We start from the raw sequence: 25,545 nt of genomic DNA on the forward strand, positions 1-25,545 counted from the left end.
TGCCTCTCGTTTTTCACCTCTGGGTGCCGGGTTCAAATCAAAACCACCTCGGTTGGTAGTCAGGCCGGGAGTTAATCCAATGGACCACGACGGGCTTAAAATTTACCCAACCTTAACTAAGTTTTGAGGGTTAGGGTAGCTCACCCACACCCAGGTCCCAGACAACTTTTAATAAGATTCGAGGAACAACATTGCTGTCAATATATCAGAACTGGCTTCACAGCCAGTTACAGAGGGTTTACTGTACATGGCCTGGCGCTCCAAATTCCGGAAAAAAATCCATCCGACAATCCTCAGGTCCCAAGCATGCCGGGCAAATGATTCCATACTTATACTGTATATACAAATCTTTACTTTCCTGTTGAAAGAACTGCATCTTGTTATGTTATGCATTATTTTTCTGCCATGTACAGTAGCTAAAACAACTATCTGTGCATACTTTGTGGCAAACAATATGAGACCAATGGACGATAAATTTTGGTATACGAGGGCTGTCACTAGTCACACGTAAGAATTTGGAGCACAGGTAATTGTTTTAGCTACTGTACATATAGTATTATTATTTAGATATATTTATAGTGCATCACAACAATAATCATGACACTGCATTTTAATTTATGTCTTGTAAGTTAATACTGTACAGTTATAAAGTGGTCAATACCATAAGTTTCCCCAAGTTATAAAATGTTAGTACTGTAATATAAATACTGAGGACAGATGTTCATACAAAAATTATACACACTCCGAGAAACCAAAACACTGTATCTTCACTATTACCTAATACAACAAAATTACATTGTGTATGTTCACACAGTAATTTTGAACAGTTACAGTAGTTGGAAGATAAACAACAGTATTTCACCGACAAAATAATAAAACAAATTTTTCCCTACCTGACCATCTGGGCTGATGGTGATCTGATCATAGCTGATGAAGGTACCATGTCCGGGATTAATGACAACAGCTCCATTGCTCAGCATCTCTCCTGCTTCTATAAATATTGTTCCATCCTGTGTCATCAATTGACTAGCACCGACTATCTGACCTGCAGAAACAACCTGACCCGTGGTTAACATAGGCTGGGCAACTAACCGACCGCCAGCTTGACCAGATCCAGGCTGACCCACTGTGGTGACCACCTGCCCACTTGTTAAATTCTGATTTACTGATGAATCTGCTTGACAACCTGTGGTCACCTGTGTGTGCTGGTTGGAAGATCCTGTTATTACAGGTGGTTCTGCCACCTGTGAAGCTCCCACAATGGGTGATGCATTAATAGTTACAGTACCTCCAACAGATTGGGCTTGAAGGCCTCCAGCGGTTGAAGGATTGTGTGTAACATGCTCCATGGAAAGCTGAAGCAGAGATGTTGCACCCGAGGCATCTGCACTAGCATCTAGACCTGCAGGCCCCTGTTGTACTGACATAGTTTCATCCACAGTTGACAAAATACTCGTGGGATGATCAGTCTTTGCAACATGGGTGTGAGGCTCATCTGGCCCATGTGGCACTTCACAAAAGCACCAAGACTCCATTTTATTCTTGGCTTCACCCTTTACATCCTCCAATTTCACACTTTTCTTTGTTGATTTCTGTCGAACTGGAGGTTTGACATCTTCTTCAATTTCTACAAAGTCGCCCATTATAAAATCTGAATCTTCCGGCTTATCTTTCTTTTTCTCTGCTGCTTCACGGAGACGTCTACTGGTCCGTGTTGGTTCGGTGACCTTCGATTTGGTTTTATGGTTTTTGGGGCTGTTTTCTTGACATGTGCTTTGTTTTCCAACCATTTTCTTCTTTTTCTTTTTTGGTCCATCTCCAAGCGGCTCTGGCTTACCCTGATGCATTGTTCGAATATGTCTAGCCAAGGCAGTCCGATCATTAAAGAGGATGGCACAATGTTTATATGTGCAAGTAATTGGCTTATCACCAGAATGAACACGTTGATGCCTTCTCAAGTCGTCCTTTTGTGAAAATCTGGCATTACAGTCATCACATTTGTGGGGTTTGTCGCCAGTATGTGTCATAAGATGGCGTTTCAGTGCACTACGCTGAGTAAATGTTTGTTGGCAGCTTTCACATGCAAATGGACGATCATTATTGTGAATTCGTTTATGTGCAGTTAAGTGACTCCCCTGAGTGAAAGCCACATCACACATATCACACTTAAATGGCTTCTCTCCTGTATGAGTACGTGAATGAACTCTCAAATTACTCTTCTGGGTGAATGATGCTCCACAAGTTGCACAAACATACGGACGTTCTCCAGTGTGACCCCGCATGTGGATGGTCAAACTGTTCTTGTGAGTAAATGACTGGTAACAAACACCACATTGGAATGGTTTTTCCCCAGTGTGGGTTCGTTGGTGTATAAGTAAATGATTTATTCTTGAAAATGTTTTTGGACAGGAACTACAAATGTGGGTTCTGACTTCCTGTGATTCTGCAGTCTTTGTTAGTCGCCTCTTCTTAATTGGTGGGTCAGCAGGAGTATCAGGAGGGTTGGCTGGGAATGCCTCACTCTGAATCTGTATGTCACCTGTGGCAGGGTTGTTGACTGTTAAGCTATACTGGAGAGTGACTTGAGAATCCACTGTGTGCTGCTCTTGATTATCTTGTTCTTGGTGAGGCTGAAGATGTTGCTGTTGTTCATGTTGTTGTTGTTGCTGCTGTTCATGGTGCTGATTTTGAGTCTGGTGCTGTGGTTGTTGCTGCTGGGGTTGTTGATGATGTTGCTCATCTTGAGGAATGTCAGTCACAGAAAATAATCGTGGAGATTCAATGGCAATCTTAACTTCATCTTGATGACTGTGTGACTGATGAAGCTGATGGTGATGATGGTGATGTGAAAGTGGGTCTAGGGACTCCTGATGGTGACTGTCATCATAATGATGAATAGGCTCAGGGTAACCACTATTAAACTGAGTGGCTTGGTGATACTCAGCCTGGCTTACTTCTTGTACTCCTACTGTCTGTTGCTGTTGGGGCTGAGTCTGCTGGAGCTCTGTGTACGTCATTTGCTGGTGTTGTGGAATAGAAGCAGTGGGTACAGAAGTGGATGTTGAAGGATGAGTGCTCACAACACCTCCACTATCTATAATGGCCTGTGGCCCATCAGGAATGTTTGGAGTTTCACAGAAGCACCAGGATTGCCAGTGATTATAGCTGCCTTCTACAAAAGTTAAAACATGGGATTGGTGATTCTGACAATTATTTGCAGGGCGGGCAGTCTTTGGTGGCTGGCCCGGCTGTGTTAGCAATAGTGTGGGCATTTGTCCTGGACCTTGAGCAGGGATAGTTACAATTTCATTTATCAAGGGAGACTGGGAATGTGTTTGTACTGTAGACGTTGTATGTGGCTGCTGTTGGTTTTGCTGAAGAGGGGTTGGTGGTGCTAAAGAAACAGGCTGACTTACATGTTGCTGTGCAGTCTCTTGATGTGGGACAATTGAAGCTGGATGGTAACTTGTATCATATATCTGACTTAATGTCTCATCTTCCTCAACTTTTGTTGTTCTCTTCTTGGGTGGAGGAATATTTTGATTATTTTCACCCTCTCTTGGTTCAGTTGAGCCATCACCACCTTCAAAACGATCTTCCCCATGAACAGTCACCCTGTGCCTTTTAAGATTACGATATTCAATAAATGTAGAGTCGCACTTTTGGCATGCATATGGTCTTACTCCATCATGACGTAGCATGTGTCGCTTGAGGGCGCTCTTATCCTTAAATGCTCCATGACACTTAGAACAAACAAAGTGTCGTTCTCCCGTGTGACTCTGCCTATGTCGTTTTAATGTACTAAACTGGGAAAATGTTGCCCCACACTGGTCACAATTAAATGGTTTGGTGCCAGAGTGTGTCCTCATATGAGCCTTCATATCCCTCTGAAGACTAAAGCCAGCATTACATCTTTCACATCTGAAAGGGGTGTCTCCCTCGTGGGTCAGTTTATGCCACCGTAGATTATTCTTACGACTGAAGGCAGCATCACACACATCACATTTAAATGGTTTCAGACCAGAGTGTGACATCTGATGACGTTTCAAATCTATCATCTGAGTAAAGGATGCAGGACATTTCTCACATTTATAAGGCTTTTCACCTGTATGAGTGAGTTGATGACGAGAAAGATTTCTTCTCTCAACAAAGAGAGCACCACAATCGTCACATTTGAAAGGTTTCTCCCCAGTATGTCTTCTTTTATGTCTCTTGAGACTACTTGTTTGGGAAAAAGATGCATTGCAATGATGACATGTAAATGGTTTATCATTAGTATGGACTCTCATATGAGTTGTCAAATGAGATACTTGCTTAAATCTTTGACTACACATTTCACACTTGAAAGGTTTCTCTCCTGTGTGTATTCGACGATGAATATTAAGATGACACTGCTGTACAAAAGCCATATTGCAGTCTGCACACTTGTGGGGCTTATCACCTCTGTGTCGTCTCAAGTGGAGTTTATAACTATTGTAATGTGAAAACTTTGCATCACATTCACTACAGGAGAAACTCTGGCGGTGGTGCTCCCTACGGTGACTCATCAGTAACCCAATTCTGACGAACACTTCATCACACTGGTCACATTCATATGTCTGTCAATAAGAGTTTACATTAGTGAAATAATAAAGCATCAAATCATGCATACATAGAAAAGCCTTCCCATAAACATGTAAATACACACATATACATGTTCGTTCAAGAGATCACCTGAAGACCCAGGTATAGTTCTGTATAGCTACTGTACTGTATATACTTTACAAAGTATCATTAAAAACATTACAAAATACTCTTGAGTCTAGCTATCAAATTATTCTCCTGTGGGGGTTCCATTAAATACTGAATTTTATGTAAACTAGGCAACCTTTTAAATGTTTTTTGACCACACATCCAAATCCTGGGTTCTGATTCTAAGAATAATTGTCTGAGATAGAACATTTTTTGGTCCTTCCTTTGTTACAGTAAGTGGAAAAAATCCATACATGTCTTTAATTTACCTGTTCTTCATAGTGTGTTCTTTCATGGGCTCGTAGTTGACTTGCTCTCACAAATGCTGATGGGCATTCTGAACATTTGTACTCCTTTTCCTTAGCACCAAGTCGACCTCTGGATGACAGCAGTTTTGTCTCGGTCATGAGATTTTCTTTTGTGTCTTCATGGTGATTTAAAAGTTCTTGACTGTTGCCTTCATGGCCATCCATAGCTAATGTGCCACCATCCTCATCCAGAGCACCACTAGCTTCCTCCACCAGCTCCCCTTCAACTGTATATTCATGAGTGTTCTCCTCTGGAACCATCGCCTTAAGGTCCTCTACCTTGATGGTGGTGGACAGGTTAAGGGGAGGACCAGACTCCATTGTTGGTCATGCCATATAACTTGTAGCTAACTGCAAGAATATAAAATTAGGTAATTAGGTACGTAGTGAACGATACATTACACCATCTTTCTGAATTACTGTACTGGTAACCCTTAAAGAACAGCCTTGATGTAGGTGACTGCAGCAAACAACAATAGTTCACATGCTTTCTTTGTTTTAGATCTAAGAGAGTGGTCATATAAGCATCATCCTCAGTAGATCTTTATCAGGCATGGAGAGGGACACTTCTATGTGGTTCAGGAGGTCATGAGAAGGAGGCAAGTCGTTTCCTCACCATAACTGCATCTTATTATAAATGGAATTGCACAGGGAGAAAAAAGTCCACCAGATGAGCTATAATGGTAAGTAAAGAATTTTTTCTGTCCATATTCTGTTACTGTACAGGCTTGTTTATAATTTTGAAAGAAATAAAATGAAAAATCAAAATTGCACATAGTAGTGTACACATATCACCCAATTTTTCCATGGTTGCAATTTAAGGCTTAAAACCCCCATACAAAATATTTTAAGAGTTTATAAACCTCAATATATACTGTATTAGCTATATAGAAAACCTCACTCTTTAAAATACTATGGGGGGGGGGGAAGGGAGTGCTTTAAATTTGCCAAAAACTTTAATTTAAGGAATAAAATTTACTATTGGCTTCTAACAAAAAAACAATTTGTGTTTAAGCACTGTACTGTACACTTACACCTGGTATAGGCAGCGCTGTCAACCCTCCCTCTCACTAATTAGGGGGAGGCGGGTGGGTGATGGGGTAATATGAGGGTTGAGGAGGGTCAGAGTGTAGGGGGGGGGGATTAAGGAGTTACCAGTGCAGCTTCAATGCAGGATATATTAAACAAGTGCCACAAAAAAATTCACATGACACTATATAGTCTAACTGAAATTTAGTAATAGAGTCTCGCCTTCTCCTCACCACTCCTAAGAAATCTACCTTTCTTCTGCAGACTTTCCCCCCTCCCCCTTCAGTGTGCAAACTCTTTAACAAACAAAGAAATGTTTACTCCTTTTGTTTTTTATTTAATGATAATTATTTTGTTATTTATACATTTTGTATGTAAGTTTGTGTGCATATAATTGAGTAAAAAAATAAACACAAAATTAAAGAAAATTATGTACAGTCGGGGTCAAAAGACTTGAACACTTAGCAATATCTGGAATCTACTTCTGAGTTATACATACAGGTGTATATGATTGGGATATACTAATAACACTACTTGTCATCATATATTATTCCTGAACCACAAAATGGGTACTTACATGCCAAATACCAGTACTGTCAAGTGTTCCAAGACTTGACCCCAGCCGCACCAGGTATATCTACCCAAAATTACGAGTTATAAAATAACAATAACAGCAAACAGCTCACAGGTCGGGAATGGCAGCGAGAGGGCTAGGGGGATGTGGCTACAGCGACGAGTCTAACATGGCAACAATGTCATCAACAAAGTAAAGAGAAGGAAACGAAAGGAAAATTACCTGTAAATCTTCATTTGTATCAGGTTTTGTAGATTTAAAGTGGCATAAATAATAAATGAGGTTCTGCTCTTTATATAGCAACAGAAGAGAATCTAGGAGTACCGTCTGATACTTGGTAGACAAGCCCAGGCTAAAGGAGCTTATGGGAAAGGTTTGCCTACACGTGTGTATAGTTCGACGCCCTACGTTTTACATAAAAATTTAATCGTAAAACCATGAACTATGATTGTACATGGGCAGGTGAGTGGATGACACTATGACTAGTTAGTACTAAGGGTTGGGGCAGGGCAGAGGTTTTGAGAGGCAGCATAAACCGCTCCTCTGGATTCAGTAAGAAAGGAGTCTAGAATATGTTTGCCTCTTGTTTTACACAATATTCAGCATTAAGATTTTGTCTTAGTTTCCTGTCAAAATGGTTTTCTTGGGGTATTATTTGTTAAAAAGAATTTACAGTTAACATTATTCGTACTATGCACATGCCATAAAACAAACTACAGTACCATAGTATGACTTTTTACGAATTTATCTAGAACTATTAATGACCATGGGATCTTCTGCAACTTAACCAAATCCTAAAAAAGTGTGGGATCATCTTCTCCCACAATTACTCTAAAATACATTACAGCATATCATCACTATTCATAATTCTGAATAAAAGAGTAAAAAATAAAACTGGTGAGTCCTTGTGGCTCTACTGTCAATCATGGATTCATTACATGACGTACAGTATTTTCTTCTACCTCATAAATTCTCATCTTCTACTTGACCAAGAGTTTTTTCTTGTGAACGATTATGCAGTTAATTCACTTGTGGTGTAATCATGTAGTGAGCTAACATGGTCAACTTGTATAATAAATATACTGTACGTGTCTGCCAGCTGATGGAGCCATTGTTGTTTATTAGCCCATCCGACTGCACTCGTTTATGGTCGTTTTCTGTACACTGTTTTGATGATGGGCAATTCTATTTACTATCAACGCGACTAACAGAATAATCATTAAGGCGGAACCATTGATCCTCCCCAAGGTGAAGCTGTACAAAACTTACAACAAAATGAGGACGCCAGATTTTCTGCCGATGTAAACAATCTCCCAAGCACTCTCAATACTGACAACTGAACACTTATTTTGGACGAAAAACGCACAGTAAATAATAAATGTATATTTCAGCTTTTAAAGTAAACTTTTTAAAGGTATAAAACATCTTTTTAATACTTAGGTTTACCTGTGATGTGTATTGTTAATGAGAAAATAAGTGTGTAAGAGGCTCGTTTGACAACCAAGTTTATATGCCAGACGTAGGGCGTGTCACAAGTATAGATCTTCAAATAAATATTTTCGTTAAATATAATTGAATAGTATAGTTAACCCTAATTTAAAATTAATTTCATTCACATCTTACAAAACTAATGTGTTAGGATAAGGGTATAATAATTTATTTACTTTATTTTTACATCTGGCAGCGCCAACCCAGCATCCTCTGTTTCATGATGTTATGAATGATACTAATCAGTATTTTCCATCAGAATTAATTACTAAATTTCTAATCGGATGTAATTATATAAAATTAATGTATATATTTTATCTCTTCTTATATGAAAAAAATATGATTTATCAAAACTTTTTCAGCGGTAATTTCAAAGGTTACGAAACTGTTGCTTCAGTCATCTAACCACTTAACAAAAATTAATTATATTACTTTAATTTAAGTCAAGTATTCAGTCAAGCTGCACCTTGAATATCTTTGGAGAAGTCAAAATAGCTCTTACATGTATGATGTGAAATCACAGTTATTGATTAGTTTTAAAATTCGTATCGCAGTGAGGATGACAGTGGGGTGGTGAGGATGACAGTGAGGGTGGTGAGGATGACAGTGAGGGTGGTGAGGGTGACAGTGAGGGTGGTGAGGGTGACAGTGGGGTGGTGAGGGTTGATTAGTTTTGAAATTCGTTCGACAGTGGAGGATGACAGTGGGGTGGTGAGGATGACAGTGAGGGTGGTGAGGATGACAGTGAGGGTGGTGAGGGTGACAGTGAGGGTGGTGAGGGTGACAGTGGGGTGGTGAGGGTGACAGTGAGGGTGGTGAGGGTGACAGTGAGGGTGGTGAGTGATAGTGGGGTTGATGGAGGTGACAGTCGGGGTGGTGAGGGTGACAGTGGGTTGATGACGGTGGGGGTGGTGAGGGTATTGTGACTAGTAATGGAAAGACAGACTGAGGTAGCATTGTGTTGTCATGGCTACTTGTACCCTGCGTGTGATAGCGCATATCTGATAACAGTAATGGTGTCTACACTCTAGGTTGATGCAATATTAGGTTATATTAGTTAACGTTTTATTACGTAAAATTTTAAATTTAGGTTATGTTAGGTTAACTTTATATTGTTAATGTTATAGTTAATTATATGTCAAGTTTGAGGTCTAGTTTGTTTACTGGTAAACTAGTCATTTATACTGCTTCCCATTTGTGTATGGTCAGTTCTTAAAATATGGACTAATTTTCTTACACAATAACGTCTCCAGTCCCTAAAACTCATTCCCATCACAACTTGTAGCACGGTCTATAGGTAGACTTCCAGTGTTATTCTTTGGTTGATGGAGAAGATTCGACAGGTAGTTTGGCCACCGTTTTTGCAACACTTATGATGTATTGGATAACTATGAACACAAGTCAGGTGTACTGCATCATTACTGTTGTAAACAGAAACCAATATAAACCATCTTGTCTCATTTAGTGGTTTTCTTCCAGCTCAGACAACTTGTGAATAACAAGAGCCAAGGCAAGCTGCAAGTTTCTACGAGTGCACCTTCCGGGCACCTCCACTGTACAGTAGAGTTACAGTTGTCACTGTAGAAGGTGTAGTGCTGTATATCACGTCAGATGTCATCCTCCCCTTAATTGTCATGTTTGTGAGCCACACTGGAGTCTTCCAGGATGCACCCTCCCAGTCTCAGCTGACACAAGACAGGTGAAGATATGCTGGGTTTTGCTGTAACCTCTACTTTTGGCTGAGGTAAATACTGAACCTTTAACTGTCGTGCTTCTTACACTGATTTATACAGGACAAATTGTTGCATTATTCTTATAATCATTACATTTATGGACTATTAGGAACGGAACCCATACAAATAAAGAGGTCTCCCTTTACACTTAAATATGTAGTATGTAATATTATACATTAATTAAATTTAAATAATAATTTGGGAGTAATAACTAGAAAGGTGCAGCAACTAGGTGGATACAACGCCCTACTCCTGACCACTGGTTCAATCCCAGGGCATTCCCATTCTTCAATTCCATCTAAACATAATGAGGACAAACTTTATGACAGATGCCATTTTACCCTAGTGTGGAATGCAGTGGCTGGCTGCTCACACATGGCAAATATGTTCTTAGTCTTTTATGCTTACAGCCCCACACAAAAATAATAACCTTACAACAACTAGGACAGACAGTGAAGTCTACAAATCGTCAAGAAATTGTGACAAAGATTTACTATTATGAGAACACTACAGACACCATAGTGAAGAAAAATATAAAACAATATAGATGTCATGATTAATTACAGACATAACAAAGAACAGTACAGTACAGTTACTGTACATGTGTATTACCCACGGGTCAGCTCTCTGTCACACACTACTGTATTGATCAGTGGAATGTATTTAAGGAATGTTCAAATAAAGCCAGTGTCAGTGCCTCCCCAGAGCAATTCTTGGTGACCCCTGACCATGCCAACATCAGCTGCTATATCATCTTAAATCTATAACTAACCCTTTATCTACAACACTCGCACATCAACAATATAACAATCTCATAAGTACATGTAACTCAGGTAGTGAATTAGTGTATTGGCAATCACCAAAAACACACTCTAATGTGATATAACCGAGGTCCTACTACACGCCACCCACATACCTCTCTCCCTACCTCCTGGGGTAAACTTGACCATCGCTTCATAGACACCAGCTTACAGTGTTAATGTCTACATGTACAGGGTGTTAGAAAAGTCCCTGTGCACCTGTAATAATTAACAATATATACAGTAGTTGTTCCTTGTTATATACTGTACCTTGTTCTACTTACGGTAAATATTGAGAATGGTGTCCACTTCCAACAGTTACTGTGATCATTTCTAATATTTACTCTATGTATTTTTTATTATTATTGCAGGTACATAGGGATTTTTCTGACACCCTTTATATCTACAATGACCATCACTCCAGCTATGTGGCAACAGAGAGTATGGAAACCTTACAATGGTTACTTCGCCATGACAAGACCACTACAGCGGCATCATTGTGACCTGCAATCCTCTGGCATCCAGCACACACACACCACAACAGCATTTATGTGTAAGGATGACAAACACCTGCCATCCACCCCTCACGTGTATGGGTGACCACCACCTGCCGTTCAAACACTCACGTGTATGGGTGACCACCACCTGCCATCCACCCCTCACGTGTATGGGTGACCACCACCTGCCATCCACCCCTCAAGTGTATGGATGACCACCACCTGCCATCCACCCCTCATGTGTACGGATGACCACCATCTGCCATCGACCCCTCATCATCAACGCAGGTGGTTAAAATTATACAGCGATAATAATGTTCGGTAAAGCCTTTGACACAGCGGATCATGATATACTATGTGAAAAACTGTAGGTTCTTGTCACTAGATTGACAATGATGCCCAAAGGATACAGCTAGGAAGTTATCATGTTAACTGGAGTTATGTAAACAGTGGCTCCCACACAACAAATAATTCCCACATTTTTAAAAGACTAAAGCAATATTATTTGGATAAATTTGAAAATTCAAGAGTGTGTGAGTTTAATGTATTGTGTGATTAATGACTTCATCTCGACTGCAACTTTCGTGAAATACCTTAGGTTATCTCTATTGTTGATAATTTTGTAAATTAAAGTACTTTACTGTATTGCTATATATATATATATATATATATATATATATATATATATGCTGAGCACCTACAGTGATTTACTTGTATATATATATATATATATATATATATATATATATATATATATATATATATATATATATATATATATATATATTGAAATGTCAAATATGTCTTGGCTGATGTCGTGAGACCCTTTTCTTAGGATTCATACAGTATCAGTTGGACTTTTCATGGTATGCTGCCTTAACACAGACGCAAAATACAAAATATTAAAAACATGATGGTTAGGTTTATTCAAGATATGAATGAAAGAAATGATATTGGTCATGAAGTCCTGCAGACATTAGAAATGTACCTACAAGTGCTATATAAATAGTGCTTATATTTACTTTATATATAGACAACTTGTAACGGCGGCAGTTTCTTCTCTCTACTCATACTCTGCCTTATCTTGTCTTAGTTCTTTAATTCAAGTGTTCTTTTTACTTACTTCAATGGTAACTGCATAACCTTAGTTCTTTCTGGTAGCATGTCGAGGGTCTATGGCACATGGGTATTATAATTCTGATATCAGTGAACTACTGTGGGGAAAATGAATACTCCTAAAATACTTTAAGAACAGGTTTATTATATGAAATCAAAGGGAAAAAGAGATATTATTAACATATAACTTCAAGGTGCAACTCCTCGCTTACGCAACTGCAAACTCTGTATTTTCTTATTGCACACAACCTTACTGTAAGTCTTACAGGATTTTTAGCCAAAAAATAGATTTTGTTCAAAATCTCGGTATAGGTACTCCTGAACATACTGATTAATGCTCTGTTAACCAAAATTTGATATCTGTATTATTACTTATTTAAAATTTTCTAAAAGCCATTTGAACAAGTAATAATCCAGATATCAAATTTTGGTCAACAGATCCTTAAACAGCATGTTCAGGAGTACCTATAGTACTATGATTTTGAACAAAATCTATTTTTTGGCCAAAAATCCTGGAAGGCATAGGACTTCAATTCAAATTCAATTGTTTATTCCTTGATAGAGGAAGCAGGATCCTAGTGCTGTCACTAGGTACCCCTGTACAATGACACCAGAAGCATCTGGCAAGTGTGACAAGTATATACAGTATAAATATTATAAAGGGGCTTACTAAAGCCTATGGAAGGAAGGATATTCCTTTAACACATAATGTTATTTACACAATATCTGGCCAGTATGGGGAGGATCATCGAGTCTCCGTCAGGGGGTCCAGCAAGCGTCACAGAAGCGTTGTGTGCGGGGACATCTTAGGAGGTAGTGGATAAGGGTGCGTCTGTCGGGTCTTCTGCATAATGCACAAGAGCGTTGCTCAGGGGATGCAGGGATTCATAAAACTTACAATTGTTTTAATTTTTGGCCAAAAAATAGATTTTGTTAAAAATCACAGTACAGTATAGGTACTCCTGAACATGCTGATTAAGGATCTGTTGACCAAAATTTGCGATCTGCATATTATTTATTCAAATGACTTGCAAAAGTAATTACAATTCTAAAAGCCATAATCATGATATCAAATTTTGGTCAACAGATCCTTCAACAGCATGTTCAGGAGTACCTATATGTTCAGGAGTACCTATACTGTACTGTGATTTTGAACAAAATCTATTTTTTGGCCAAAAATCCCGTTTTCTCTCTGAACTAAAATTTAATGTGCCTAACTATTTAAGTACATCCAGAATAATACACAAGCACCAAGAAATGACCTCGAAAACCCATAAGTGGCGAGTAATTAGCATTGCAAAAGTAATTTAAATATTCTAAAAATCATTTGAACATTTTCTAAAAGCCATTTGAACAAGTTATAATCAAGATATCAAATTTTGGTTAACAGATCCTTAAGCAGCACGTTCAGGAGTACCTATACTGAAATTTTGAACAAAATCCATTTTTTGGCCGAAAATGACAAAAATTGTAAGTCTAATGCCTTAAAGGATTTTTGGCCAAAAATATGTTTTCTCTCTGAACTAAAATTTAATGTGCCTAACTATTTAAGTACATCCAGAATAATACACAAGCACCAAAAAATGACCTCGAAAACCCATAAGTGGCGAGTAATTAGCATTGCAAAAGTAATTAAAATATTCTAAAGCCATTTGAACAAGTTATAATCAAGATATCAAATTTTGGTTAACAGATCCTTAAGCAGCTTACGTTCAGGGAGTACCTATACTGAAATTTGAACAAAATCATTTTTTGGCGAAAATGACAAAATTGTAAGTCTAAAGCCTTAAAGTTTTTGCCAAAAATACGTTTTCTCTCTGAACTAAAATTTAATGTGCCTAACTATTTAAGTACATCCAGAATAATACACAAGCACCAAGAAATGACCTCGAAAACCCATAAGTGGCGAGTAATTAGCATTGCAAAAGTAATTAAAATATTCTAAAAATCATTTGAACATTTTCTAAAAGCCATTTGAACAAGTTATAATCAAGATATCAAATTTTGGTTAACAGATCCTTAAGCAGCACGTTCAGGAGTACCTATACTGAAATTTTGAACAAAATCCATTTTTTGGCCGAAATGACAAAAATTGTAAGTCTATAGCCATAAAGGATTTTTGGCCAAAAATACGTTTTCTCTCTGAACTAAAATTTAATGTGCCTAACTATTTAAGTACATCCAGAATAATACACAAGCACCAAGAAATGACCTCGAAAACCCATAAGTGGCGAGTAATTAGCATTGCAGAAGTAATTAAATATTCTAAAAATCATTTGAACATTTTCTAAAAGCCATTTGAACAAGTTATAATCAAGATATCAAATTTTGGTTAACAGATCCTTAAGCAGCACGTTCAGGAGTACCTATACTGAAATTTTGAACAAAATCCATTTTTTGGCCGAAATGACGAAAATTGTAAGTCTAAAGCCTTAAAGGATTTTTGGCCAAAAATACGTTTTCTCTCTGAACTAAAATTTAATGTGCCTAATTATTTAAGTACATCCAGAATAATACACAAGCACCAAGAAATGACCTCGAAAACCCATAAGTGGCGAGTAATTAGCATTGCAAAAGTAATTAAAATATTCTAAAATCATTTGAACATTTTCTAAAAGCCATTTGAACAAGTTATAATCAAGATATCAAATTTTGGTTAACAGATCCTTAAGCAGCACATTCAGGAGTACCTATACTGAAATTTTGAACAAAATCCATTTTTTGGCCGAAATGACAAAAATTGTAAGTCTAAAGCCTTAAAGGATTTTGGCCAAAAATACTTTTTCTCTCTGAACTAAAATTTAATGTGCCTAACTATTTAAGTACATCCAGAATAATACACAAGCACCAAGAAATGACCTCGAAAACCCATAAGTAGCGAGTAATTAGCATTGCAAAAGTATTTAAAATATTCTAAAAATCATTTGAACATATTCTAAAAGCCATTTGAACAAGTTATAATCAAGATATCAAATTTTGGTTAACAGATACTTAAGCCCAGCACGTTCAGGAGTACCTATACTGAAATTTTGAACAAAATCCATTTTGGCCGAAAATGACAAAAATTGTAAGTCTATAACCTTAAAGGATTTTTGGCCAAAAATACGTTTTTCTCTCTGAACTAAAATTTAATGTGCCTAACTATTTAAGTACATCCAGAATAATACACAAGCACCAAGAAATGACCTCGAAAACCCATAAGTGGCGAGTAATTAGCATTGCAAAAGTAATTAAAATATTCTAAAAATCATTTGAACATTTTATAAAAGCCATTTGAACAAGTTATAATCAAGATATCAAATTTTTGGTTAACAGATCCTGAAGCAGCACATTCAGGAGTACCTATACTGAAATTTTGAACAAAATCCATTTTTTGGCCGAAATGACAAAAATTGTAAGTCTAAAGCCTTAAAGGATTTTTGGCCAAAAATACTTTTTCTCTCTGAGCTAAAATTTAATGTGCCTAACTATTTAAGTACATCCAGAATAATACACAAGCACCAAGAAATGACCTCGAAAACCCATAAGTGGTGAGTAATTAGCATTGCAAAAGTAATTAAAATATTCTAAAATCATTTGAACATTTTCTAAAAGCCATTTGAACAAGTTATAATCCAAGATATCAAATTTTTGGTTAACAGATCCTTAAGCAGCACATTCCAGGAGTACCTATACTGAAATTTTGAACAAAATCCATTTTTTGGCCGAAAGTGACAAAAATTGTAAGTCTATAGCCTTAAAGGATTTTTGGCCAAAAAGACTTTTTCTCTCTGAACTAAAATTTATGTGCCTAACTATTTAAGTACATCCAGAATAATACACAAGCACCAAGAAATGACCTCGAAAACCCATCAGTGGCGAGTAATTAGCATTGCAAAAGTAATTAAAATATTCTAAAAATCATTTGAACATTTTCTAAAAGCCATTTGAACAAGTTATAATCAAGATATCAAATTTTGGTTAACAGATCCTTAAGCAGCACATTCAGGAGTACCTATACTGAAATTTTGAACAAAATCCATTTTTTGGCCGAAAATGACAAAAATTGTAAGTCTATAGCCTTAAAGGATTTTTGGCCAAAAATACGTTTTCTCTCTGAACTAAAATTTAATGTGCCTAACTATTTAAGTACATCCAGAATAATACACAAGCACCAAGAAATGACCTCGAAAACCCATAAGTGGCGAGTAATTAGCATTGCAAAAGTAATTAAATTATTCTAAAAATCATTTGAACATTTTCTAAAAGCCATTTGAACAAGTTATGATCAAGATATCAAATTTTGGTTAACAGATCCTTAAGCAGCACATTCAGGAGTACCTATACTGAAATTTTGAACAAAATCCATTTTTTGGCCGAAATGAAGAAAATTGTAAGTCATAGCCTTAAAGGATTTTTGGCCAAAAATACGTTTTCTCTCTGAACTAAAATTTAATGTGCCTAACTATTTAAGTACATCCAGAATAATACACAAGCACCAGAAATGACCTCGAAAACCCATAAGTGGCGAGTAATTAGCATTGCAAAAGTAATTAAAATATTCTAAAAATCATTTGAACATTTTCTAAAAGCCATTTGAACAAGTTATAATCAAGATATCAAATTTTGGTTAACAGATCCTTAAGCAGCACGTTCAGGAGTACCTATACTGAAATTTTGAACAAAATCCATTTTTTGGCCGAAAATGACAAAAATTGTAAGTCTATAGCCTTAAAGGATTTTTGGCAAAAAAATAGATTTTGTTCAAAATCATAGTACTATAGGTACTCCTGAACATGCTGTTGAAGGATCTGTTAACCAAAATTTGATATCTGGATTATTACTTGTTCAAATGGCTTTTAGAAAATTGTAATTATTTTTGCAAGTCATTTGAATAAGTACCGTAATAATGCAGATATCAAATTTTGGTTAACAGAGCCTTAATCAGCATGTTCAGGAGTACCTATACCGAGATTTTGAACAAAATCTATTTTTTTGCCAAAAATCCTGTAAGGCATAAGACTTACAATTTTTGTCATTTTTGGCCAAAAAATAGATTTTGTTCAAAATCACAGTATAGGTACTCCTGAACATGCTGTTGAAGGATTTGTTGACCAAAATTTGAAACCATATAAAATATGGTGTCCACAGTTTTAGAAGTACAAAATATGTCCATTTTATATATATTTTTCTTCTACAGGTATGTGATGCATCAATAAGGTGTGGAAGAAGATACCCTGATATCAATCCAAAGGATCTGTTTTTTGTGGTTTGTACGATGCTTGTTGTTCAGTATGGGGTGGCATCTGGTGACTTGTGCGGAGGGGGAGGGAGAAGGCGTTTGTGCGGGGGGAGGGAGAAGGCGTTTGTGAGGGGGGAGGGAGGCGTTTGTGCTGGGGGAAGGAGCTTTTGTACCAAGATATCTGTATAAAATCAAATAAACAAATGCTGAATAAACTTAGCATGTTTTATACCCTGTTTATGGAGAAGTTGATTGATCTTGTAAACCACACAAAGTACTACTAATCAACTTGAATACACCCACAGGATGGCTTCTATTGTACTGTGTATCACTAATAGATACACAGAAGCAAATCATGTGGGCAACTAAATTAATTACTACCCACATGATAGCCTGTGTATAATTAACTATTGAAAGTACTGTATCTTGATGCCTATATGGTGGTCTATATATATACTTCCCACTTACACCCAAGTGCCAGCCTATGTGTAACTGTTCGAAACTAATACTGTTCATGTTATGACCTATTGAGTATATAATCAAAACTTAAAGATACCCACATGACTGCACCTACAGATAGCATTGTAATATCTCAAAGTATCATTACACTTTTGTGTAAAGATATGTCCGTAAAGATATGTTTTTGAATGAATAGATATTTTTGAATATATATTATTGTTTTGAAAGTTCTGTATACATAGTACAGTACATGCATGTACATAAAGGTAAAGTACAGTAAGGATTTTACTTACTGGATTTTGTGACTATGTGGACACTGCACACCAATTGTTGAATGTAAGTCCGTCTTGCCTAAAAATCAGAAAAGAAATCCTTGTAAAATTGTAATAAAACAAAATATAAATTTACACTAAACAAAATGTAAATTGGCTTAGTTGTACAAAAAGCTTGACTTATGAAATCCAATGGTGATGTGTAAAATGGTAAGGTTTTGATAGAAAATAATTGGAAAATAATATTTAACTTAAAGTACAGTGGTGTTGGTGGTTCAGTGGTAATGTGTGTATCTCGCAACGTTGTCCTGGACCCTATCCTCGGTCTGGGACAGCTGTGATAAGGATGTTGAAATTTGTAAAACGAGCAAACCTCACGCACCCACTGTTGCCTACCAATTCACTTGCCTTAATACTTCCTCACACCTACCTACCCACCCAGTAAGCTGACAAGTGGTGGAAGAGATAGACTTGGATAAATTTAGAAATGCCTCTAATTGACCAAATTTATTCATGAAAAGTACAAGAGACTCGCTATTAGATAAATCTTATGGACTGTACAACCAAAACCTGACGAGGCACAACAAAATCAAGGTCTAGTGTAATAAACTAACCTTATGTGGAGTCCACAATATAAATGATGAATTGGGAAATAATTGATAGAAATAATAATGGTATAGTGTACAATACTGTGCTTATCTCTCGGGACATGTGAAAAAGATGTTATCCAGCGTGATGTTACCAATCGCAAATTTTTTCCAATGCTAAAACCCTAGACAATGTAGGTTTCAAGTAAGAACATAACACTACTAGAGAGGCTAGTAAGCTGATAAATACCTACACAGTGCAGGTAAAAAAGATAGTAAATAATGAGGCAACTTGACCAAAGATCTTTTATGTAACCTTATTCCTGTGTATCATTAACTATTTGACTTATTTTATACTGTAATAGATCTGTAGTGAAAATAAAAAAGTCTATTTAACTTTTTATTATATCTTTGTCTACAAAAAACCCATACTGTACTACAAGGCTACTCTTGAAGATATATAAACATGTAAAAAAAGATAAAATGGTAATACAGTATAGTGTATATTACATATATACTGTAATGCATATTATACAGGGTGTCCATAAATGATTACCCTGATTAAAGCATGATCTACCACTGTTTTTAGGGTAATCATTTATGGACACCCTGTACAGACCATTTTATAATGCTCTACATAATAAATTGTCTGAAAACAAAGAGTTTATGAGGTGGAGATCATGCAACACTGTAGTCGCCCTCCTTTATCCTGGCTGGGGACCGGCATGTTCAGTTGAACAAGGCGGAGTTACTACTGTATATCTACTTCTAACTATGGTGCTGTTACTAGTACCACCACCACTGCAACTATTACAGAAAGAGGTTTTACCTGTATTACCTCCAGGCAGCACCTGGTTGTGGGCCCACAGTCAGCCCGTGAGGCGTTCACCTCAGAGAGCCACACAATCTTAAGTTAAAAAACCCTTAGGGTGTGTGGATGGGACGCCATAAAACTCGCAGGCTCCTCAACCCAGCCGTAAAAATGCCGCTAACTTTAAAACTACCAGCAGACATTCTGCGAATAATCGAAGACAATGAATTAAAAATCTGCAAATTGTAAGGGCATGCTGTACTGTATAAATTAAAAACTAAAAGGACGGTGAAGAGCTACAAAAAGATCTCTGTCAGCTTCAAGAGTGGTCGAAGAAATGGCTGCTAAGATTCAATGTCACAAAGTGCAAGAGGATGCACCTAGGTAGTACGAAAAGTAAAGTGGCGTCTCACATGTCCCATCGGGATGAAGGAATAGCATTAACAGAGACCGAATGTGAAAAGGACCTGGATAAGTATGTTGACAATGAATTGAAGTTCTTGGGTCATTGTGAGAAGGTGGTGAATCAAGCATCAAAGCTATTTGGTCTTATAAGGAGGACATTCAGATATCTAGACAGTCCATCCCTGTAACACTCTTCAAAAGTGAGGTGTTTCCCTGCCTGGTGCACGAGATATACTAGAGACTGTCAGCTGATTGAAAATGTCCAAAGGAGGGCTACCAGACTGGTGCCTGCACTATGACACCTCAGTTACCCAGAGATAAGAATGGCTGCAATTGCTTAGCTTAAACTATAGACAGGCAAGGAGTGACAATTGAAGCCACAAGTTTGGAAAATTGTCAGGGCAAACTTTAATGGTGAAAATTACTGCAATCATGGCCCTTAGAGGAAAATTATTGACATTTATTGATCATTTAAGCTGTTTCCATACCGGGTACATGGTTTGAGGGAGTTCATACAGTTCCCCTTTTACCTTGGGTAGCATTACCTTAGTAAAAAAAAAAGGGTTATACTTATCCACTATCCAGTATATATTGTACAGGGGGAACCAAATATATGCAAATTCGCACTTACACTGGGATAATGTCTGTCAATTAGATTTCTAGAGTTGCAAAAGAACATCTGATTCTACCAGGTGACTCTTGATTACAAGATGTTTTCATTAAGAATCGTGGCTCATTTTAGCTTATGTAGCGAGACGGATTATATCCTGTATGTAGTAATGTATACATCTAATGGTATTGTTACAGTTCAGGTGCAGCTTTTAATACTGTACTGTACTGTGGGAAAAAAAAAATTCAAATCAAGAGTACCATTAAACAGTAGTTTTGGGGATTATGTATCTAAAGGTATAAGAGTTACTTGAATGTACCTGTAATTATGGTTCAATGATTTGTGTTTGAGCTGCAAGAAAACACTTTGAAATTTACTGTACTGTATACTTACAAATCGGCAAGTAAGCTGTGGCTACCATATACGGTCCAGTACTGTACCTGCTTTCTGTGTAATTCTTCCTAAGTTGCAGCTCCACCTTAAGGGGTGGATGTCAACCTCGATGATGCCCTCCAACTGTATCAACACTTCTCCATTTCACCCAAGCATCAACTTCACAGCTTGGCATTATGTGGGCACTAGAGTTCCAAATCTGAAATGAAAATAGATAAGAAATTGTGGCCACAAAAGACTTCTTATGATACTTTCCAAGAGCAATCTTTCTAAGGAACAATACCTGAGGCTACTCCCAAGATGTACTTTACCTACAATACCTACAATGACGAGGAGAGGGAGGTCATTTAAGCATAATTTTTAAGCCTACACAAGAATTATGAACACAAGCCATAACACATTACTTCTTGATAAGATCCAGACCCAAGGAATCCACATATTGTCAGCTACAAATACAGACTGTAAGTCAGACCATATGAGGTTCGAGGCTATCTGACTAATGTGTAACCTCCCCCTGGGTGCTTCCAACCATCATTTTGCTGAAAATTCCCTTCCCCAAATAAAATAAAGATTAACTGTATACTGTACTGTCTTGTACATTTACACAGCACTTACCTTTACTGTGGCAGATGAATCTTGAGGTGGAGGACAATGGGGGGTTACTTACAGTATGTACTGTATATTCATGCATATATTTAATTTACTGAAGTTACACTTATATTTAGTCTGCACTTAAATCTGGCTGATATTATAAAAAGTACTCTACTTCAGCCCAACTCCTCACAGATAATGTTCATGAATACCTCAACATTGATTCTGTCTTATATCTTAAGTTTCTCTTCAATTGCTAAGGTTCAGAGTATCATTCCTGTTTCCCTGTGGTGTTGTTAAGCCTTTATTTGCATTGGAGGCCATAATAATAGACCAGGGAAGCATTAAATATGAAAAAAACAAAAAACAACCCACAGTGTACAGAGGAACAGTGGTTGCAACAGAACAAGTGGAGACTGACTGCCCAACTGCTGCTCCACGCAACCCACCAAGACACAGCTTGTCTGAGTTATGGGGCTTTCTGAATTACAGAAGTCTGACATAGAGGGGTCTTACTGTAACATTGACAAGATTACCACTCGTAACCACTTCCACATCTTCAACAAAACAATATTGTCCCTTAATATTGAAGGTCAACAATCTTAAAAATGGTAAAGATATTTACTAAATGAAAATATCTACTGTAATATACAGTACTGTATTATACACTAAGAGGCACAGCAGGACTACCAAAGCTTTCCACTGTTCTCAATATTCACAGTTAATTATATTTATTATTCTTTATATGTTTATGTATATTAGCCATGATTGTGAAACCAATTATATATTGTACTCACCTTTTCCTAATCTTCAAACCACCAAGTCATATTTGTAGTCCTCTGCCCAATATCCCATATTTTTTCTTATCTTCCTTACACTGTCTACATGAAACAGCCAGTGGGATAATTCTGAAAATATATTCACATAAAAACCCAATTATTAGCAGCAACACTAATATTGTGCACCAGAGTGGCTACTTCTGATACTTAGGAAGCTTTTCTTTTATTCTTGAAGGGCATTAGCCCACCCGGGCACGGGTCATTTTTAATGACCCACATCAAGGCCCGGGGGGCGAAAATATAATAAAACAATAATAATAAAAATAATTATGCCGATGATGATGATGATGATAATGGTAATAATAATAATAATAGTAATAAAATTAATATAAATATATTTAATAAATAATAATTAATTATCCAGTGAATTCCTGGCAGGTTGTGGTATGAATTTATGGAGGAAATTATATTTTAAAAGCATTTATATACTGGCTACTGAAATAACTTTGGAGGCAAGAATCAACTCTGGTTGGTTTAAGTACTATAGCAAGTGATCTAAAACTTCATAAAGTTCTGTAAAATCATGAGTCTTGTTATATTGTACATTAGTTTTGCAATATTGTTCATGCAGTCACAGTCACTCATCCGCTACAATATGATAACCTGAAACAAACATTTACGGTAATAGTGGAGATGGTTAGCACCCGAAGGACTTTATAGAATTTGCTCACATTTTCCACGTGCTGTTTGGATGACAGTAAGTAATAAAAATGATACGACAACTTTTTCCTTTAATTTAAGTACTTTATTTTTTAATGTCTCTCTCATCTATGATCATAAATCACCTGTAGTGGGCAAGGCATGAAAGATGACAGAAATTATGATGTAAAACATGGAAAAACTGATTATATGACAGTAATTTGTGACTATGTGCTTTATAGACAATGAAATCAATTATATACAGTAGATATTATCCTAATAATTCTCCCGGTACGACATTTGTTGTCATCCGCTCTTACGATAAATGGAAAATTTTTGATTCTGGTCTTTGCAAACGTTAAGAGTAACGACGGAGGCTCTCGCCAGGAGTTTTGTCATAAATATTTGCCGATTGTCTTTTTTTTTTCAATATTATATGGCAAACTGTGGTGTAATGGTCAGCACGCTTGCCTCGCAAGTGAGTGGACCCGGGTTCGATTCCCAGGCAGGGTAAAGCTCTGGCCAAATTTCTTTATGCCATTTGCCTCTGTCTACCCAGGTGTAATTAGGAGACTGGATTTTAATCAATTTGTGGATAGTGTTCCGAGGTAATGGTTAGCCAGTGCAGTTGGCGAGTTGTCCTGTCTTCTCGGACTATTCCTTGATACTGGGTCATGCAGCTCGTAAACTCAGGGTGTGGTTGTTGTGTTCATGGCTAGATCAGGGTTGCCAACTCGGATTTTCAAATGTCGCTAGGCTGGTACCTAAAAGTAGCTAAATGTTGCTAGCTATTATTCCCCCCTTCAGTAATTTGATGCAAATAATATTTTCATAATGCCGACTATAATGGACGGAGTATAAATAAAATGCATTATGTAAAAATATCATTTTTCAGATTTTCTGTGAAATGTGGCGCAAGAATATTGCATATTATCCCAGAACACTTTGATGTTTTTAACTTGAGTTCACTGCCTGCCTTGCTGTCACTAAAACATACTTTACACATTTCACTTAAGTGTTCTACCACACGAATAGAACAATGTTCAGCTACAAACATGGCCAGAGTTCCCTCCACTTTTTTTGCTTCACCAAGTTTCTTGAATGGTAAAATTGTCTCTTTCTGCACTAAATGGCTATTCTGCTTTCTTGTGTTTTTTAGTGTTTTTGTGTTTTTCAATGTCGCACAACTTAGCAGACAAAGTACACTTGCAAAATTTACAAAATCCTTTTTTATTATCTCCTGGCACCTCCAGAAGCCAATTTTTGTATCTGTCATCTCTGGGCCATTCCTTCCTAAATCACTGCGAATACTGTGGCTTACCCATTTTCTATTGGGACTATGAAGGGTTCAAATTAATAAACAGCATGCAAACAAGCGGAAACTTTCCTTGATGGTTTTTGGCAAAGCGGGTGAACAGTGTCGACTTGCGGGGCAACTCAGGTATGGAGTCTATGGGTCACCCATGGTGGACGCGTATGAGAAGTTTGGAACCACGCAGGCTTGATAGAATTAATTCTATAAGATGTTTTGCTAATATTCTTTAAAATTTAGCGTATTAATGAAATTCATATTGCATATCTGACAAAGAGGTAAGTTACCCAGGTGCTACAAAGGCGAAGGTAATAGACAAATAAATGACGACACGGCAACATTAGCCATGGACGGGCTGACATCAAGTGATCAGGAAATAGACGTGTCCCTCCTTCTGTACCACGACCCGTTCAAATGTATTAAACTTTTCTTATTATTTATTGTCCCTGTAACCCCGTTGCTATATATTATGGCTCGAAATTAGGAAAACTGAGTTTTCATGGACAGTCCAAAAGTATCCAGAAAGTCGCTAGATTTCTGTGGATATCTCTAGATTTGCGACAAGTCGCAAATCGCTCTAAAATGTCGCTAGAAAAAAACAAAAAGCTCTAGATCTAGCTACAAAGCCGCTAAGTTGGCAACTCTGGGCTAGATGGCCCTAGGGCAGGCCATCCTCAAACACGAGGGGCAAGGCTTCACCTTCCTTGTTTTCTGTTTTCTTGTTTATAGCTGTGCAAATCCCCTCTTTTTTCTTTTGTGCAATTACCCGGTAGTTCTTGAAGCTATTTATATACAGCTCATCCCCGACTTACGACGGGGTTAGGGACCCAAATCCAGGTCGTAAGTCAAAATGGTCGTGAGTCGAAAATGCTTAAATAATACATAGAACATCTAAAATGGGTGTCTCTTTTTCTTCTTAGCACCACAAAATTCTCACTTTTAAGCTTGCTAGCCATTTTAAAGTGAATTACAAACGAAAATTTTGTCAGTACACAGCGCAATCACTGACGTTGGGACTCGAAAATACGTAATTTGACAAAATTTTGGTACGACTAAGGCTGTCGTATGTCCGGGTGGTCATAAGTCGAGTAGGTCGTAAATCGGGGAAGAGCTATACAGTGCTGGAGGTC

General features: G+C 37.3%; 1 protein-coding gene and 1 long non-coding RNA gene across 4 annotated transcripts in view; one reads left to right on the top strand and one right to left on the bottom strand.

Annotated features, from left to right (window-relative positions):
• The window catches only part of LOC121878385, a 31,289-nt gene that overhangs the window by 1,956 nt on the left and 3,788 nt on the right, over window positions 1-25,545 (bottom strand). Inside the window, exons 4-8 of the mRNA XM_042384589.1 lie at window positions 22,423-22,533; window positions 21,082-21,233; window positions 18,250-18,307; window positions 5,001-5,390; window positions 894-4,598 (exon numbers count right to left, since the gene is read on the bottom strand). Coding sequence (XP_042240523.1) covers window positions 894-4,598; window positions 5,001-5,360 — 4,065 coding nt within the window. The 5' untranslated portion in view covers window positions 5,361-5,390; window positions 18,250-18,307; window positions 21,082-21,233; window positions 22,423-22,533. The remainder of the gene's footprint in view (window positions 1-893; window positions 4,599-5,000; window positions 5,391-18,249; window positions 18,308-21,081; window positions 21,234-22,422; window positions 22,534-25,545) is intronic.
• On the top strand, window positions 5,388-17,590 carry LOC121878387. 3 transcript variants are annotated; one of them, XR_006091147.1, is made up of 4 exons: window positions 5,388-5,722; window positions 9,610-9,874; window positions 11,035-11,448; window positions 17,456-17,590. It is a non-coding gene; the product is annotated as an uncharacterized LOC121878387 (long non-coding RNA). The 3 variants fall into 3 exon arrangements; XR_006091146.1 differs by lacking the exon at window positions 5,388-5,722 and adding an exon at window positions 9,003-9,473; XR_006091145.1 differs by lacking the exon at window positions 5,388-5,722 and having other exon boundaries at window positions 9,005-9,874.

This window comes from Homarus americanus, unplaced genomic scaffold (genome assembly GCF_018991925.1).
Source record: "Homarus americanus isolate GMGI-L3 unplaced genomic scaffold, GMGI_Hamer_2.0 scaffold41027, whole genome shotgun sequence".
Classification (NCBI taxonomy): domain Eukaryota; kingdom Metazoa; phylum Arthropoda; class Malacostraca; order Decapoda; family Nephropidae; genus Homarus; species Homarus americanus.